This window comes from Desmodus rotundus, chromosome 4 (genome assembly GCF_022682495.2).
Source record: "Desmodus rotundus isolate HL8 chromosome 4, HLdesRot8A.1, whole genome shotgun sequence".
In the NCBI taxonomy this organism is placed as follows: Eukaryota; Metazoa; Chordata; class Mammalia; order Chiroptera; family Phyllostomidae; genus Desmodus; species Desmodus rotundus.
Genome location: NC_071390.1, coordinates 22,843,528 through 22,862,398, shown reverse-complemented (window position 1 = coordinate 22,862,398; position 18,871 = coordinate 22,843,528). Strand labels below are relative to the sequence as shown.

The following is an 18,871-nucleotide window of genomic DNA, read 5'->3' as shown; positions in this document are numbered from 1 at the left end:
AAATTTTAGATGTCTTTTAAACAGTTTGCTTAATTTTATACAATGTCCTTAGGCACAGCATCCAAGCAGTTCATGTGATGGTTACAGTCCAGATTGTTTAAGGTAAAATGCCTATTAGATCTACCTCATTAAGGACCTTGGTTTTCATTCTTGGGCGGTTTCCAGACTCCCTTATAGAAACAGTGCTGTTTCTCTTTGCTGTCTTTAAACTAAACTTCTTCTCAAGTTAGTTCAGAACTGGCATCTAATTTCTCTTTCTGCTGTGGTGTGTGCTGTGACTTCGGTTGGGACCAAGAATTAAGGCAGAAGTAGCAGTGGATGTTTCAGAGTCTCCCCAGTCAGTCTTTTCAGCTAGGCTAGTTTCAGAGTCCTGCCACGAGGGCTGGGTGCTCTCAGGCTCGTGAGGATTTCGTTGGTGTTACAGCACAGTTTTGTTGAACAACGAGGACTTAAAGAATATTGTAATAGATTTCCTTTGTAGTGTTATCCAAGTGCTCCCTTTGCTCTAGTATTACTTCTCAGGACTTTGGTTGGAAGGACAGGGGAAATACATCTGTTGACCATTTTGTTTCTCTGGAAGTTGAGCAATAAGGAGATTCTTTTATTTGTAAAATCGAACGATTACTCACATTGCTATAAGGGCTTTCTACTTTTAAAATGAATTCGATCATTGCTTGCCATTTTTTTTTAAAACCAAAGTTGAAAAACAATTATGAATCACAGGATGTTTACAGCCACAGGTGTATGATTCAGGCAAGCCTGAAGACAGGTCTGCTTCTGAGCCTCCTCTTTGCAAGCAGCGCGGCCACTTGCACACCCTCCGGCGCCTGCCCCCTCTGTCTGCCCCGCTGCAGTGCAGGCTCGCCCTGCTGTGTTCCCAAGCAGCCCCTCCTGCAGAGCACCTGCCAGAGTCTGGCCTGTTACGACTACCGGTGCTGAAGGCTCTGCCTTTTATTAGCTCATACAAGTCCTTCTCTGCAAGGCTCCCAAATACTTTGATCTCTGGTATTTCTATTACTATGTTGTGTTTGAAATATTTACCCTACGATTCCTCTTTAGTTGACACCATGAAGTATATGCCTTGTCTCCTTCATTGGTTCTGCCTTGAGCGATGGTCTCTGCAGTGTTGAAAGGCATTTTTTCTGTATGATCACAATAGACACTCCCTTCTTGCTTTTAAAACCCAAGGCTGCCTGTATTGCATCACTTTTGGGGGTTACTAAGACTGTTAAGTTTTTCTAAAGCTTTGGATTAATCATGTTGAGGAACAGGTCTTATAATTCTCACTGATAAGTACTGTTAAATCATTGTTGAGCAAAATACGCAAGGCATGTCGGAGAGGGAGGCATTCCCCCTTGTGCCGGGACGTGGGTATATGCCAGTATATACCCCACCATCCATTCTAGGGTCGGAAGGACTGCTGCAGGTGAACTGGTTATCCTAGTATCGCGATCATCAGTGTTGTCTTTGCAACCAGCATCACTTTAAGGCAGTAGTTAATCGTTTCCCTGCCGTGTGAGCATCATTTGTCACTGTATGTTAAAGACAAAAATATTCCAGGTTGATTAAGAAGAAAGGCAGGTGTTTTATTTCCTTTGATGTTTTAAAAACAACTGACAGAATTGTTGAGGGACCTTTGAAGATATTATGGGAAATTCATTTAATCTCCTAGGTATGTGATGACACTTTGAAAGCGGTGTCTGTGTCATCAGTCTATAATCATCTTCCACTCACTCATGCACTGTTTGGTGTGTCTGATGCTGGGAATAACGCAAATATAAAAACGTTTCAGGTAATCACTCACCAGGAGCTTGTGGATAGGCATAATACAGTTATATTGGTAAGTGCAACCCAATCTGTTTTTCCAAACTTATTCATCTTTAATAAAATAAAAATGAAGTGAAACATCTGAAAATTGAACTTATTCATTCATTCGTTGCTACTATGTTGGAGGGAACTGTAGAAGTATTAGCATATGGTTCTTTGGGTTGGATTGTACTAGCCTCTGCTGACTTCTTAACTAAGGACAACCTTAGTTTGAGGATGAGGAGAAAATGGCATTGGAACCTACTCCAGTGACCGAAGTTCCCCTTTAAGAGTGTCTAGAAGAGGTGAAATCCCACTAGCGTGATCAACAAAGCAGATTTAACGAGATATGGTGGGGGTGGAGATTGGAGGGAATGGGAATAAGTGGTCAAAACTTTCTAAGGTAATCAGGCTATTAGAGCCCAGGCCTGTGGTTCCCAAACTTGTCTGTAATTGGAATCATTTGGGGACCTTAAAAATATGCCTATTACTGTGCATCCAGCGATTGTAATTTGACTTGGTCTTGGGTGGCTTGGGCTTTAGGATTTTTAAAGATTCTAATGTGAGAGAAGTTGGGCTGGCCATAGCATTAAGTCCCAGGGTCTGAGATTTTCTAAAAATCAAAGACAAACTGTCCATTTCTGTCTTGCTAAGAACCACTTGAGAATGGTACATTGAGAGTCACTGAAACTCTCAGGGTATTGGAGTCGAAAGGAAACTGAGACCATCTAGTGCAGAGACTGTAAATGGGCAAAACTTAGGTTATGCACGGCTCCCAAATGTGTTCCACCTGCATAATGTTCTCAACAATTTGAAATTAGTTGTCAGCACTTAATTGAGAGCTTTTCACACAAAAATCTAGATGTTTGGCTTCTTTAAAAAGTCCCATCTGACAACTCAGGACATGCAGGTCCTGGGGAACCTGCTCAACGGTCTGCCACTGTTTCAACCAGACTGATCTTTCGATGCCCAGTGGGCATTTGATTTGGTCCAACTTTCTCTTGCCTTCTACAAAACTAAACACTAGCTTTCTGTAGCTTTCACCCGTGGCTCTAGTTGGGAAGCACAAAGGGAGCTCATTGCTTCTCCATGAGAAGGCTTCAACTTGTCAAGGACAGAAATTTTGTTTTCTCCAAATATTCTTTCTCCTCCAGTCAAATACCCAGAGTTCCTTCAGGTATTTCCAGTGATACGGGTTCCAGATTCCTCACCGTCCTGGCCCCTTCCTCTTGATACCTACCTCGTGGTCAATGTCCCCCTTAAATTTGGTACCCCTAGTGAAATGCGGCCCTCGCACTGAGGTATTCTGACCTCAGTCAGAATATGTCAGATTTTATCAATATAAACGTCTACAGCTATGACATCTATACTGATAAAATCTAAACCAGCACTAATTTTTACAGGAGTCATCACATTGCTGGTTTGTGCTGAGTATGTGGCCAAATAAAATCCCTGTCTTTTTTATGTAAAATCATAATGAAGCCAGGTTTCTCCATCCCAAACTTATACAACCTATTTAATTGAAATAAGGCTGTTATTTATAATTAATTTCAACTTTATCGAATCACTCTCGGAAGTTTTGAGCTGTGACTGTCATCTGTTATGTTAGCAACGTTAGGTTGCTCCATACTCAAATCTGATCTGATGCCTTCATCCAGACACTGATTTAAAAAATAAAGTTGAACAGGACAGAGAGCCCTTTGACATATCAATAGAGACCAAAATCACAGCAATTCATCAGTCAGCAATTTGTTTAAATTGTCCGTGTCCCCCATTGAGGCCACATTTTTTTTTGTCCACGAGGAATCCCTTTCAGGAACTGATTTATGCGATCTAATCCATTCATCCTGAGCTAGCAACGTAACGGCACTATATAGGTTAGAGCTTGATGCCGCCAGGTGGGTTACTAGTGATTACCTCCTTTTCTAAGTACCTATAAACCACTTCACTGAACATAGATATGAAGCTTGTCAGAATCTACCTCATTTGTAAAAGTCAGGATACTAGAAGACGGTAACTATTTCTTGTTGAAGGCTATCTGGTTACTTCAGAGGGTGCCGATCTTTCCCTTTCACTCTTCGCCTGGCAGAGGTGAAGATCATAAAGAATTCTGATGCCGGCAGAATGGAGGACTCAGGAGGTTGAGGCAGATGGTGCGTGTAGAACCCAGAGCTTGCCAACATTCCAAACCTGAGACAGAAACCTACTAGGAAGCAGCAAATATTTCTACAATAAACCCAATTTTCATCGTTAAAAGTAACAGATTTAAAAAGGAACCTTTAGTGTAACCATACCTAATGACATTCTTGATCCAGTGACTGTTTCAAAAACAGGCAAAAACATTTTTAATACTTAACAAATTTGGAAACCACTTGATAAGCCAAGGTCATCCCTCTTAGCAAAACCCAGGTTCCTGTGCTCTTTCGTGAGCGTTCAAATGCACAGTTTCAGTCCTATGCAGCTGCTCCTCTTACAATTATTTTGGGACTCTTCGGAGTTCGTTCATGAGCCAAAGGGCAACACTGAGCAGAGCCAAGGAGCCCGACTGGTGAGTGGCAGCCAAAGGAGTTGGCACGTACATTAGCAGAGTGCTAATGCCCAAGCCCACCTGTTACAGAGGAAAGAAAGCAGTAAGCAAGGTAGGAACCACAAATTCAGGGCTGAAATGAGTGGGCACCAACAACCAGATAAACAAACCTCTATATTCTCCCATCAGAACGTTAAAAATATATTTTTAATTTCACAAGTATACTTAAAATGAAGTAAATTCAAACAAAACAAAAAATAAAATAAAATTTCCCTTAATTATCCTTTACCCTATCCCAGTTTCCCTCACCAAAGGTAGTCACTATTACCAGCTACTACACACTTGTGTTTTTGTATAAATGTTTTTAGAAAAAGTTTTGTGCTTTAAAAAAATATTGTTCTGTCACTTGCTTTTTTCACTTAATACAGGTCTTGAGATCTTATTATTTTAAACTCTTGTAAGTATGCCACAGTATAAATTTACCATAGTTGTTTACTTAACTACTTAGATTGTTTCCAATTTTTCACCATCACAGCAATTCTTTTTATTTTTGTAAGATTTTATTTATTTATTTTAAAGAGATTGGAAGGGAGGGAGGGAGAGAGAGAAATGTTAATGTGTCGTTGCCTTGCACACCCCCAGCTGAGGACCTGGCTGCAACACAGGCGTGTGCCCTGAGTGGGAATCGAACCAGTGACTCCTCGGTTTGCAGGCCAGCCACTCAATCCTCTGAACCACACCAGCCAGGGCATCACAGCAATTCTATAATGAATTTCTTTATAGACAGAGCTCTTTCTGCATCAGAATATCTCTAGAGCAGGAACTAGTAAGTAAGTCAATTTGCTGGGCCAAGGACGTATACATTTAACATTTTAAATGCCCTCTGAAAAATGCCAGACAAACTCACGCTCTCACCAAAAATATAGGAAGTATCCATTTTCCTGTGCTTGTGCCAATACCTGGTATCTTTTTATTTCTTTTTTTCCAATCTGACAAGCACAAGATGGCATGCATTTTGTTTTAATTCACTCCTATGTGATCATAAGTGAGACTAAACGGCTTTTCCTATTTCTTGGCCATTCATCATTCCTCTTGTGAGAATTGTCATTGATAACTTTTATTTTATTTTCTGGTTATTAATCTTCTGGTCTATTTTAAGTATTGAAAATATTTTTTCCTAGCCTGTTACCTTTCCTTTTTAACCTTGTTTTGGGGACACCCTCAGGCCAAAAAGAAGTGGTCTGTACCTGTGTATATGCCAAAGCCAGCAGAGTCGCTGCTGCCATCTTGGTCCTTCGAGGAAGGGGAATCCTCCGGGACAGGAAGTAGAGCGCTGTAACGGCAGTAACTGACGTGATTCCCTGCGAGGAGGAAAGAGTCTCATCGAGTGCCAGGAAGAAACATTCCACCCTCCTGATTTCCGCTCACTTCACATGTATCTCCTCCAGAACCAGTGAGTTACCCCTAGGCATTTCCCTGTCCCAGGCAGAGAACCACCTGCAGTCCCACCTCCGACTACTGCTCCTTGGTCTCTTTCCTGCTTGCCACTTAACTGTCGGTGTTCCCTGGGGTGCCGCCTCAAGTTTCTGTACCTATCACTTTATGTCACAGTTTTACACACTCAGTGACCTCACCCGCCTTCCACTGCAGGTGTCCCCCAGGCATGGCCCTCACATTGCAAATCATTCTTTGCACCCTTTCCCCTCTATTCTAATCCTGTATTGTTAAAACAGGGATAACCCCAGCCCATGAGGGCTATTATTTTCCTGGGCTGTGAGTAGGGGAGGTGACAGTGTTGCCAGCTAGTGCTAAAAAGATTTAAAGTCTCATTTCCATTCTCATCCCTTATAGAAGAGGGTCTGGGACTGACAGTAAGATCTCCATGCCCCTTCTCTGATGTTAAGGAAAGTGTTTTTCTGTCATATTTGTGCATCTATTTCACTTCTTTTCCTTTTCAGAGCTGTCCACGATGACAATTTCAACCAGAATTTGCTAATTCTAAAATGCGTGGCGGTGGGGACTGAGCCCACCGCCCGGTAACTGGTGCAGCCCCAGCATTTCCTCTGGACGTCCAGGGCCCCTGGGCTTCTCTGTTTGCATGTCCTCTGTCCTCTCACTTCCAACATACCTCAACCTGACGACACCCTCCCGTGTCTGCTTCAACACGCACTCCAACAGTCTCGTTCTTGTTGGTCGTGTTTTAAGCACGCCTGAGAAGAAACTTTGGGATTTCCCTTTATCTTTCCTCACCTTCATTTCTACAGCCAATCCCCTCTTCTTTACAATCCCTCTCAGATTCATCATTCTTCCTAAATCCACCTCCATCTTGAACCCATCACTCTCACTTGCATTGCTGCGATGGCGATACCGCTTCCCACTGGTCTCCTTGCTCCAATTTATCACGCCCAGACTACCAGGCCAGTCTTAACACGACCCGTTGCGGGCCCTTAATAAACACTAACTTAAATCAAGTGAAAAGGAAATATGATGCTCCTGGCTCCTTGGGGTCGTGGTTCAGCTCCGACAGCCATGTGCTCGGCTACCACTGTCTTTGCATTGTCTCCTCTGCTCAGCCTTCTACCTGCTAAAATGCGTGTGCAGCACTGAGACAGGTTATCCTTTGCCACCTGGTAAAAGCAGATTCAAACTTTTGAGAAGCCGGCAGTATCCTGAAAGCTAGAATTTGGCTGAGGGTGTATGGGTAAGTGGGAAAAAAACATCAGAACAGAGAGCTGGTACTCAATTTCTTCTAAAAAGAGAAAGAAATCTAGTGCCCATCCTACCCTCACTGTTGCCATCAGTGCTTCCAACACCCCGAAACCTGTGAGAGGCTCCCTGTTGCTCAGTAGCCAGTAACCGCCAGCCAGACTCACCAGAACCCGGTGATCAAACTGCACCATAGTGGGGTTCTCAAAGACATTCCTCAGGATGGGGGAGAAGGTAAAGAGGTCGTCCGGGATCCAGGATTCTCCCATCTTGGGGAAGGAGTTGTAAACGAGCCCAGCATCCAGTCCCGCTACAAAGGCCCCTGTATGCCAGGGCAAATGGTGTTCATTAGGGTGAAAAAAAGAGGACGAATACTGTCCTGACCCAGAAAAAGTTTACTGTCCCAGAGTCACAGAAGAGGAAGTGCCAGAGAATAACAAATAGGAATACTTACAGTCGGTTCTCAAACAGGGCATATGCATCATAATCACCACGAGAACTTAAACGAAAAACAACTATATCCTCACTTGCTCTCACCCCCAGATTCTGGCATGCCTCCGCTGGAGAAGTGAACTAGAAGTTCTGAGAGAGCACACCAGTTTGGAAGAACTCCCTTCGTGATTCCTCCCACTGAGAACTACTGATTTACTCTGGAAGTGTTCTCCCCCCAGACTCTGCGTAATTTATTCCCTCACTTCCGCGGGTCTTCACCTGAATGTCACTTTATCATAGAGACCTCCCCAACGATCCTACATAGGCCGGCGCTCCCCACCCCACTTCCACCCTTACTGTGCTTTATTTTTCTTCACAGCATGGAACACTATCTGACATGTTCTTTTTATCATTTATCTCTTCCCCAAGTGCTCAGAAAATATTTGTTGAATGAACAAAAAAATGAAAAACTTTATAAACTAAATCCGGATAAACACATAAACAGGGTATTTACGAATAATTATTATTACGATCAAATTATTATTCTGATTCCATTATTTATGACCAAAGAGAATTCAGGGATGTTTAGATCACATTTCTTATTTTGTAAATGCCATTTATCAAGTCAAAATTCATTTTCTTTCACCATAAAAAGGGAGGTGTGAGGGTTGCGTCGGTCACTGGTTTGATGGTTTTACTTAGAAACAATTTTTTAATTGATTCTAGAGAGAGCAGAAGGGAGGAAGAGAGGGAGAGACACTTGATGTAAGACAGAAACATCAATCGGTTGCCTCTAGCACACGCCCCAGCTGGGGACTGAACCTGCAACCGGGGCAATGTGCCCCGACCAGGAATCAAACCTGCAGCCTTTCGGTTTGTGGGATGACGCCCAACCGAGCCCCACGAGCCAGGGCTGAGGGTTGTATTTTAAAGCAGTGCTGTCCGGCCCTGGCCAGTGGTGGCTGGGCGTCATCCTGCAAAGTGAAGGTCACTAGTTCGATTCCCAGTCAGGGCAAATGCCTGGGGTGCATGTTTAGTCCCAGTTTGGGGCACATATATGAGGTAACTGATCAAATAAATAATTAAAGTAGTTCTGCTCGAGAGAAGTTTCTGGAATGATGAAAATGTTCTGTGTCTGCCATTCAATACAATAGCTGCTAGCCACATGTGGCTACTGAGCTAGCCACATGTGGCTAGTGTGACTGAGAAACTAAATTTTAAATTTTATTTAATTTTAAATACTTTAAGTTTAAATAGTCACATGAGACTAGTGATTACTGTACTGGATAGCAGAGTTCTAGAATGAGAGAGGTACAGGTATGATTTAAAGAATGAGAAAGATCTGTGTTGGTCTCTTTGTCCCAAAGAACTCCCTTCCTTGGACCATCTTTGAGGGAAGGCCTTTTGTCTGACCCATCTTGGCATATGCAATAATAACAATAATGTCTACGTAATAATAGCAGCTAACACACAGCTTTTGGTACATGCCAAGTACTACTGTAAGCACCTCATACATTCTACTCACATTATTGTCATCATCCCTGTTTTACAGAAGAGTTCACTGAGGCCCAAAGAGGTTCCATAGCTTGTCCAAGGTCACAGAGTTCACAGGTGGTAAATGGGGGATTTGAGCCTAGACAGTTTGGATCCAGGCAGATGCTCAATATTTTTGTTCAACTGACTGGAAAGCAGGGTTGGTGGAAGGGAGGAAGGAATGGTAAAGATGATGGGTATGAGAGAGGCAGGTGTGAGAGGGAAATAGGAAGATGCAGGAAGAAAGGGAAAAGCATGAGGCAAGAGATCCTACCTGAGAGTGAAATAAAAACAGGCCACCTTGAAGAGTCCTACCTGAGAGAGCTGTAAGGAACACAAGGCCCGTTGTTCCGTGAGCAAATCGTCTCAACCACAGGAGTTGACGGGTTTCAGGTAACTAAGAAAGAAAATCACTCAGGTTAGCTGTACTTCAGAAACTACAAGAGGCAGCAAAGATCTCCAAGGCTAAATCTAAGACACAATTTGAGGTCAGATCTTGTCCGGCCCCAAAACTAGGTCAGGTACTCCCAGCGATATTCTGTTCTGACGAATGCATCGCGTTTTATTTAACTTACACATTCACTGTCTGTCTCCGCTGCTGCCCTGTAAGTATTGCGAAGGCAGGAAATGCCCTCTGCCTTGCAGTAGCGCCAGCCCAGGGCTTGGCATTTGCTGTGTGCAGGGGAAAAGTGCTTCACCATGGTGGAAACGGTGTGGCCTAAGATACAGGACTGGACTTCCATCCTGTGTGAGATATTTAGTGCTTAACAAATAGAGTCAGGATCAAAACTGCATAAGATGCCTCAAGTGCAGATTCTTGCATTTAGTAGTGTTTTTGGTAAAGTCAAAATTTGTTTTTATTTTTACTATAGTCCACTTCTGATACTAATCAATGAATCAACAAATATTTATTAAGAACTTTGTGAACAGATAACCGTAAAGACACAAAAATGCTTTACAATCTAGTCCATGAAGAATTAGGGCCATTACTAAGATTTGGTAGCATACTATGTCAGCGCTGTCAAATGGAACTTTCTGTGCTGCCCAGTATGTGGATAATGAGGACTTAAAGCAAGGCTAGAGCAACTGAAAATTAAATAAAAACTTAATTTTATTTACAGTTGAAGTAAATAACAAGTTTTTACGTTAATTTTATTTAATATTAATTAACTGAAATTTAAATAGCCACGTGTAGCTAGTGAGCTACTGTGTTGGACGATAGTCCAACTATGTTTGACTATCGTCTCAAATCTTTTCTGTAGTTAGTGGAACATAAATACATTTTAAAAAGATAAAACCAATGATTGGAAATTAAAAACCCCTTGCTAACCTTTAAGAGTACCGTATCAGGGGAGTGGGAATGTGTACACGCACAGTGCAGGGTGGAGGGGGAGTCAGACCACAAGAACTGAAGAGGGGGAATGAGTCGTCAGGATGGACATCTGTAGGTACAGGCAATTCATTTCAGAATCTCGGCTTTGGAAGTCAGGAGAACATTACTCAGATGTGGACTTGTCTACCACACCAACGTTTCCACTCCACCTGGCTTCCCTGTGGGGTGACTGTCAAGTCAGCATCTCCTGTCCTTACTGGGACCGGGCCACTGGCTCCAAGTACCTATTGGATGGTTCTACTTAAAAGTCTTATTATCAGCCCCGGCTGGTGTGGCTCAGTAGACTGAGCGCCAGCCTATGAACCAAAGGGTCGCCAGTTTGATTCCCAGTCAGGGCACATGCCTGGGTTGCAGGACAGGTTCCCAGTAGGAGGCGTGTGGGAGGCAACCATACATTGATGTTTCTCTCCCTCTTTCTCCCTCCCTCCCCATCTATAAAACAAATACATAAAATCCTTTTTTTAAAAAAGTCCTTTATCATATCAAAAACCACTCCATGAACAGGTTATTCAGGCCTCCCATGACTTCAATATCTAAAATATTATTCATTAAGAAAAAAACTAGAAAAAATTTTTAATCAGCCTAATGACAAAATACTCTCAGGCGAGATCACTAAGGCTTACTGTACTGTTCGACTTGATGAATGGCAGGTGCCCATCTGCAGAACAAACAGCGAACACGGCTCCTGTGCACCACCACGGGGCCAGACATCGCTCTCGCTCTGGCCTTCCCACCCCGCCATCTGCCATCCCTCTGGGAGTCGGAAGTAGAGGGGTTTGGACGTCTCTTGGTGTTTGTACTCCTTCCTACTTTTTCTAAAATCCATGTTTTCACCTTTCCCAGCAGGCAATGCTGACAAAATATTGGGCTCCTATACTACTTCTCCTTTGAATGGTTCCAGCTTGAAAGAGTAACTGCACATTTTACTCTGCAGTCCTAAAGCTATCCAGTCCCAAAGTTCAATGTTCCTCTAAACTTTGGTTATATCTAGTTTCTGGCAAATTGGCAGATGTCACTAAGGGAATGTGTGCATTCTGACCTAACTTCCTATTAGAACCAGAACTACCGTTCCTCTGCCCTTGTCAGCCTCTGTGCAGATGTGGTAAGAACAGAGACTGACTTTTACCTTGTGCTGAGGCAGCAGCACTGAGAGCGAGGTCCACAAGCTGGCGCAGTAAAGAACAAGGGCTGATCCCAGGTGGGCAGCGAGGCGGTACTGACTGACCCGGGGGATGTCATGAGAATCTGGTTTTTCTTCTAATCCACTTTTCACCATATACCATCCCAACAGACCCTAGGACCAAGAAGATAAGAGGCAAATAAAACAAGGTTGAAACTGTCTATTGAATTTTATTCTCTGAGAAAGTGAGTTATCAATCATCAGATATACTCTCTACCTGACCCCTCCCTCCCATCCCCCTCCGATATCCTCAGTATCCCAGAATCATGGCCTATCCACATGTCCACATACAGCACCATAAACATTTAACCACTGGTTAGATTGACATTTATCGAAATGAGTCAAATAAAGTATACAAAAGTTTATCTGTGGGCAAAACCTTATATATCCTTGATATGATTTAACATTATGTAAACCAGTGAAATAAGAGAAAAGAGAGCTGTTTCTATAAAAACCAGACTGAATGTTTTGGAAAGCTTAAAAATAACCACTGTCAGGTTAGATGGAAACAGAAAATAATGAAAGTTCTATAGGGGAAAGTCATTAAACTCTGTAAGGCTCTGCAGTCAGATTGCTTTACAAGTACCTAAGTTCTCACGCCTCTTTAAGGAAAATGTGAAACAAAATGACAGTTTATGGGGGTGCAAGAGATCTGAGGTTGAACAATCAGAGGACTGAAGAACAGGCTTTGGCTCTTCATTAAAAAAACAAAGATAATAAAAGTACATGTTTAAAAGTTTAAGGTATGTATTATTATTCTATGAATCCCTGCTTTTTACCAACTTTTTCAAGTAACCCAAACAAATGTCAGTTCCAGTCATGTCAGATGACATATGGACCATACATCCCCACCCTGCCGATCCAATCCAATCCTGTCAAAAGGAGGGAGTTTTCCCACCTGCTCCTCTTCTATTTTTTAATCCTCACCTGAGGACATTTGTTTTATTGCTTTCAGAGAAAGAGGAAAACATCAGTATGAGAGAGAAGCATGGATTTGCTGCCTCCCAGATCAAACCCGCCACCTAGGTATGTGCCCTGACCGGGAATCAAACCCATGACCTTTTGGGTATGGGATGACACTCCAAGCAACTGGGCCACACTGGCCAGGGCTTAAGAAAAATTTTTTTAATTTATTTATTGATTTTGGAGAGGAAGAGGAAGGGAGAGGTAGGGAGGGGGAAGAGAGAGAAAGAGAGGCTTCAATTTGTTATTCCATTTATTTATGCATTCATTAGTTGCTTTTTGTTTGTGCTCTGACTGGGGACTGAACCCACGACCTTGGTATATGGGGACAACTCTCCAACCAACTGAGCTACCTGGCCAGGGCTCCACCTCTTCTAATTATATGCCCCTCAGGAAACTTTCCTGGGCATTTTTTGCCCCTTCATGACCATCCTGGAAGTTCTAATTATCTTGGCTTCATCTGCACAGGACACTGGGAGATGAAGGAGTATACGGTGTGACCTACCAGCCCCGACTTTCCTCCTTCCGTACCCTATCTGCCATCTCTAATTTTCGGCCTCCCTGACGGTCTGTCTTAATGGGATTTTTTTTTCCATTCTAAAACAAACTTTCATTTTGTTTTACCCCCCGCCCCCAGTTTCTATTAGACTTTTATTAATGTCCAATTCCTTATTATCTGTTTCCATTGCCTCTATTACATCTCTTCCATCTCCCTCCTTAATTCCTTCTATTTGGTTCATAGTCTCCCCACTGCTAGATTAAATTAACCACCTTACTTCCTCCTGATTGAATTCTGACTATTTCTTTGAAGCTCTGACTCTCTCCTTTAGGGTTCGTACACTTTGACCCAAATACTCATGTGTCTTCTCTAATATTCCTTTTCTTGGCTCTCAGCCTTACCTAACCCCTTAACTGTGAGAGTCACTCAATGCTCTTTTCCTTAATATGAATTCAACCTATATGATCTGAACCGCCATTTATACAGTACTTGAATATCTCTCAGCTATATCTATATTTTAAGATCCCTGAGTCACAAACTGTTTCTCTCTTTTGGAATTTTTCTGGTGGCTTCTGTAACCATTCTACCATAGGGATCCCAGTTCCACACAGAGCAGTCAAGTTAGAAAAAGGGAGGACATGAGAACCCAGGAGGAGAGCCGTGGTAGGGAAAAAGCTCTAATTCCTGTGACACAGAAATATATTCACTGAGTGCTTACTGATTCCAGGCACTAACCTGAGTACTTTACATGCATGATCTCGCTTACTATTCATGCAAGCTAAACAGCAGGCACTATTATCATCTCCGCTTACAGGTCAGGAAAGCAGAGTCTACTTAGGCTAGAACTTGCCCTGCTACGTGGTAGAGCTGGGCCTTGAAGCCTGGCAAGTGACACTAAAATCCATATTCTCACCTACTCTGTTTTATAAAATTAGTTCCTTAAAAACAATGCAAACTAGGAAACTCTTGGGAGCATCTCTGGTTTCCCATACTTGAATAAATCTCACCTGGAAGCACACTAACCCACAGAGGGCAAGAACACGTCCTTTCATGCTGCGGCTGAGCCAGCCCTTTCTCCAAAAGTAGGCAGCAGGCAGGATGTATGCGAGGCCTACAAGGCGACCCCACATTCGGTGTGAGTACTCCATGTACCAGATGAACTTGAATTCTGCCAATGTCATGTCATGATTCAATCTGGGTGAAAAGGGAAGTCAAAAAGTAAGAAAGAGGAAGCATCCACCTGATTTTTATTTCTCAATGGAATGCAGGGACATTCTCAAGCTTGACAGGTCTGCCCTCTTCCTCATCAGTGACCTTAGGATTGCTTTGGATTGAAGGTTTAGAGTAGGAAGCTCGCTAAACATAACTGAGTCAAATATCAAGAAATGATGGAATCTAATCATTCTGACATGTTTAAATAAGCAAAAGACTGAGTGGACCTTACGAGAAGTTGGTCTGATTTTCTATAATACTTACATTTTAAATTCTGGAAATTGCTGGTATTTTTGGAATTCAGCTTCCCATTCCTCTTGGCTTGTCGGTGGCTTCATCTCCTTTATTAAATGCCAATCTACCATTGAGAGGCCAGACTCTGTCAACCTACGGGAAGGAGAGAAATTTGAGTGAGAGAGTGAGTAAGCGTGTGTGTCATGCACGCAATGCTGGATTACTCATAAGTGGTTTGCAGCAACAAGCAGATCCAAACATCACACCTCTAAAGGTAAACACGCTGTTTCACTGTTTCCTCTCCGACACGTTTCTCTTCTCTTACTGCTTACAATTTTGACAGAAACAGCAAAATCAACCCTTAGACCAAAGAAATTTGCCCTAAATGTATAAACAACATTATTTACACAAGGAAAAGATATGTGATATAGTTATAAAACATTTTAGGTTCTTGAATGAATTTAAAGACCATAAAACTCAAATTTGTCAGTTTCCCATAACAGCCTATGTAACACACACAGTATTTTGAAAAAAGGGCATAGGAAATGTGGAGAGAATTTGAGAATATGTACTTTATTAAAACTGAAAGTGTTTCCACGAAAATGAGTCAGGATTCCTACTGTAAAAGGTTTATTTTTGGCTCGAGGCAGGAAATGTACAAGAAGAGCCTGGAATATCTTACCATTTAGAAAGCAAGGAATCGAAGGTTACTAGGGTCCTGTACAAAACAACTCTGGAGCCAATTTGAGAAGGTTTTCACTGACTAAAGATGGGACAATTTGAGCAAAATTTTCATCATGTATGATGGATTGAAACACATCAAGTATGTTTAAACCCATGAGCTCATGATGATACTTAAAAACTCAAGCACTTTACTGGTTACCTTTGGAGGATGCTTGGGAACCAATTTATTATTTTGAAATTGGCAAATAAAGGGAAAGAATTAAGTATTTATCCTGTCTTTCCTGCATACACTGTCTTTTAGCATAATGTAATTATTGAGGAGGGAACGTTTCTCTTCAGAGCTAACAGAATATTACAAATTTGCAACTCTAACGAAATAACGAATGTAGGCAATGATCATGAATGGTGGTTGAGGTCTCTAATAGAAACCAGATATTTACAAAGGTTATAGTCACCTATGAAGTATTTTGGCCCCCCGGCCCCCGCCCCAACCAGAATCTGATCAGGCAATAACAGTTCACAGGAAATATGGGGACAGTGGCACTTGTCGAACACCGCCACAGTGTGTACTCAGGAAAATCCAGACCAGGAAACTGCAGGACAAGTGATTTGGGTTTCTTCAACAAAAACCCCACAAATACGGGGGTGGGAGGAGGTTTAAGAGACCTAAGAGGGGTATGAACTGTGATAGATGGAACATACTTGGGTTTACTTCTAAGTAACTGTACAAGAAACGTTGAGGCAGATTTGAACTCTGTAGGGGAATATCCACAAACCATGCACAGCTAGTAGTTAAGATCTAAACCAGTATTTGTGAAGGGCTTCTACTAAAAAAGTCTCAAACTGTTCTACGTCAGGCAAGCCAACAGACACATTCCCTCTTTATGCCTCAGTTGCTGTGTTTGTAAAATGACGGAGCCAGACTACATGATTCCTGGGGTCCCTTCCCCCCTTGGTCATCCTGTGCCTCTACTGATGACCCAAACACTATGAGCAAATTACTCACCTAGTTACTCCACCGAGAATAACTGCTCCAGCCACTGTTCCGCTGCAGACCAGGAGCCATCGGCCCACCACCCGCTCAGCGGCCTTTGAGGGAAGGGACACTGTACCCCTTCCAGATTGTAAAGCTACTTCAGAGATGGTGCTGTACTGCCCTGGCCTCAAGGGGCTCCTGATCCCACAGCTGCAACCACACTAAGGATCAAGACAGATAAATTATGGCTAAAGAAAGAGGGTAAGACGTCACTCCACTGCTACTCACACTCTGTCCCTCTGGAGTCTTGAGTGCCCTGTATGGTAACATCTCCATTGCGCCTGCCCCAGTAAGTCTTCTCTTCAGTGAATTACTGCATCTACCTTCCAACTAATTTTCCTGCCTCTAGTCTTGGCCTCATCCCAGTCCATCCCCAGACAAGAACCTTCTGGTCTCTGCCTGCTTCCCCAGACTTAACTCCACACCTACACATGGGTTTTCTTCTTCTGTGGGTCTTCAACCAAGATTTCTCTCTGGTTGGGACACTATCTGTCTTCTGATGGAAAATACAGGCATACCTCATTTTATTGTGCTTCAATTATTATGCTTTGCAGATATTGCATTTTTTTTTTAATTGAAGGTTTGTGGCAACCCTGCATTGAGCACATTGAAAACCTGGAAAGGATTCACCTTTGTACATGCCATCAACATTCCTGATTCCTGTTAAGAGGTGAAGATATCAAGATTAAACAGGAATTTGGAAGAAATTGACTCCAACCCTCATGGATGACACTGAGGGACTCAAGCCTTTAGTGAAAGAAATAACTACAGATGTGGTAGCAAGTGGAACCTGAAGATATGACTAAGTTGCTGTAACCTCATGATAAAACTTTAACAGATGAGGAATTGCTTCTTATGGATGAGTAAAGAAAGTGGTTTCTTGAGATGGAATCTACTGCTGAAGATGCTGTGAAGATTGTAACAAAGCCTGGATGGTGTAGCTCAGTGGATTGAGCACAGGCCAGTGAACCAAAGAGTTGCTGGTTTGATTCCCAGCCAGGGCACATGCCTGGGTTGCAGGCCAGGTCCTCAGTGGGAGGCACTCAAGAGGCAAGCACACACTGATGTTTCTCTTCCTCTTTCTCCTTCCCTTCCCCTCTCTCTAAAAATAAGTAAATAAAATCTTTAAAAAAAAAAGATTATCACAAAGGATTTAGAATATTATGTAAACTTGGTTGGAAAAGCAGTGGCAGGGTTTTGATGGACTGACTCCAGTTCTGAAAGAAGTTCCGCTGTGGGCAAAATGCTGTCAAACTGCACGCTGCAGAGAAATCATTCTCATGAAAGGAAGTCAATCAATGTTGTGAATTTCACTGTTATCTTATTTTAAATAATTGCTGTAGCCACCCCAACCTCCAGGAACCTCCACCCTGATCGGTCAGCAGCCATCAATAAATACCAAGGCAAGACTCTCCATTGGCAAAATGATTATGAGTCACCAAAGGCTCAGATGATGGCCACCATTTTTTAGCAATAAAGTATTTTTAAATTAAGGTAAATACTTTGTTTTTTTAGACATAATGCTATTGCACACTTAATTCACGCAACTTGCTTTTTTGCGATATTCGCTTTATTGAAGCACTCTGGAACCCAACCTATGGTATCTTTGAGGTATGACTGTGGTACCTACTTGCAGACCCCAGCTTAGATGTCACCTTCTCTGGGAAGTGTTCCCAGACTATTCTATGCCTGCAGCAGGTCACTTTCAGTACACTTTACCACCCCTATCAATCCTTAATATACTTCAGGTTCCTCTATCTTCCACTGAACTATGAGCTGTGGGACAAGGGTGTCTGGTCAGCCCGGTTCTTTCCCTCCTGCTTCCTTTGTTTCAAACACAGTTCCCTTACATAACACCCTATTAAAGATTTAATAAATGAAGTATAAATAAACAAACTGGCTTCCGCCAGAGCAGTAACCTTTTGGTGCCTACCTTTCCACTTCCCAGTTCCTACCACATAATAATCATTCAATATAGTTACTAGTTGAGTGGAAGACGCCCTCTTCTCACTCTATCCCTAAATATCAGAAGACCCGTTTTGGTTTCCTGCTTCTAATTAAGTAACTTTAGACAACTTAAGCCTCATTTCCATTTTTTGTAGAAAGGGGCTATAACTAATCTGACTACCTGGGGACTTCTGGCAAAAAATAAATATTTGGGTAAAATTTACTGAGTTTTTACTTTGTGCTAAGTGCTTGATATATATTACATTTAATCGTTCCAGCAATCTTATGAACTAAATATTGTTGTTATCCCCATTTTTACAGATGGGGAAATTGAGGCACAGAAAGGTTAGCTAACTTGGCCAATACCACACAGCTAGTAACTGGTAGGTCCAGTTCAGAAGTCAGGGACTCTGGAAACAAATGTGTTTTGAACTCTACGGAGCTACGGAATCTATTAGCTTTCTCAAGGCTCTTTCCCCCACGCCCGCTTCCGAGACACAGAGTCCGCACCCGTGCGGTACCTGCGTTCTAGGCGCCGCCCTCGGAACCAGGAGTCGGAGGCAGGGGTTCCCCATCAAGGCCTTCAAGGGCGGAAAGAGTAATCGCTGCATACTGAGGACAGTGAACGGCCGCCACCTCCAAACCCCAGAAGCTCGGCAATCTCCGTTTCTTGCAGCGGAAAGAAGCACTTCCGAGTCACAGAGCAAGCCCCCGCCTCT

At 42.7% G+C, this 18,871-nt stretch overlaps 1 protein-coding gene across 2 annotated transcripts; it reads right to left on the bottom strand.

Annotated features, from left to right (window-relative positions):
- Window positions 1-2,071: 2,071 nt before the first annotated feature.
- On the bottom strand, window positions 2,072-18,860 carry COX15 (cytochrome c oxidase assembly homolog COX15). 2 transcript variants are annotated; one of them, XM_024555748.4, is made up of 9 exons: window positions 18,674-18,860; window positions 16,176-16,366; window positions 14,516-14,638; window positions 14,047-14,233; window positions 11,524-11,691; window positions 9,320-9,401; window positions 7,207-7,361; window positions 5,581-5,694; window positions 2,072-4,414 (listed from the first exon to the last, which is right to left on the bottom strand). In XM_024555748.4, exons 1-9 carry the CDS (start codon window positions 18,761-18,763, stop codon window positions 4,283-4,285), a joined length of 1,242 nt encoding a protein of 413 aa, XP_024411516.2. In that variant the 5' UTR covers window positions 18,764-18,860; the 3' UTR covers window positions 2,072-4,282. The 2 variants fall into 2 exon arrangements, with proteins under 2 accessions (XP_024411516.2, XP_024411519.2); XM_024555751.4 differs by lacking the exon at window positions 16,176-16,366 and having other exon boundaries at window positions 18,674-18,815.
- Window positions 18,861-18,871: the final 11 nt, after the last annotated feature.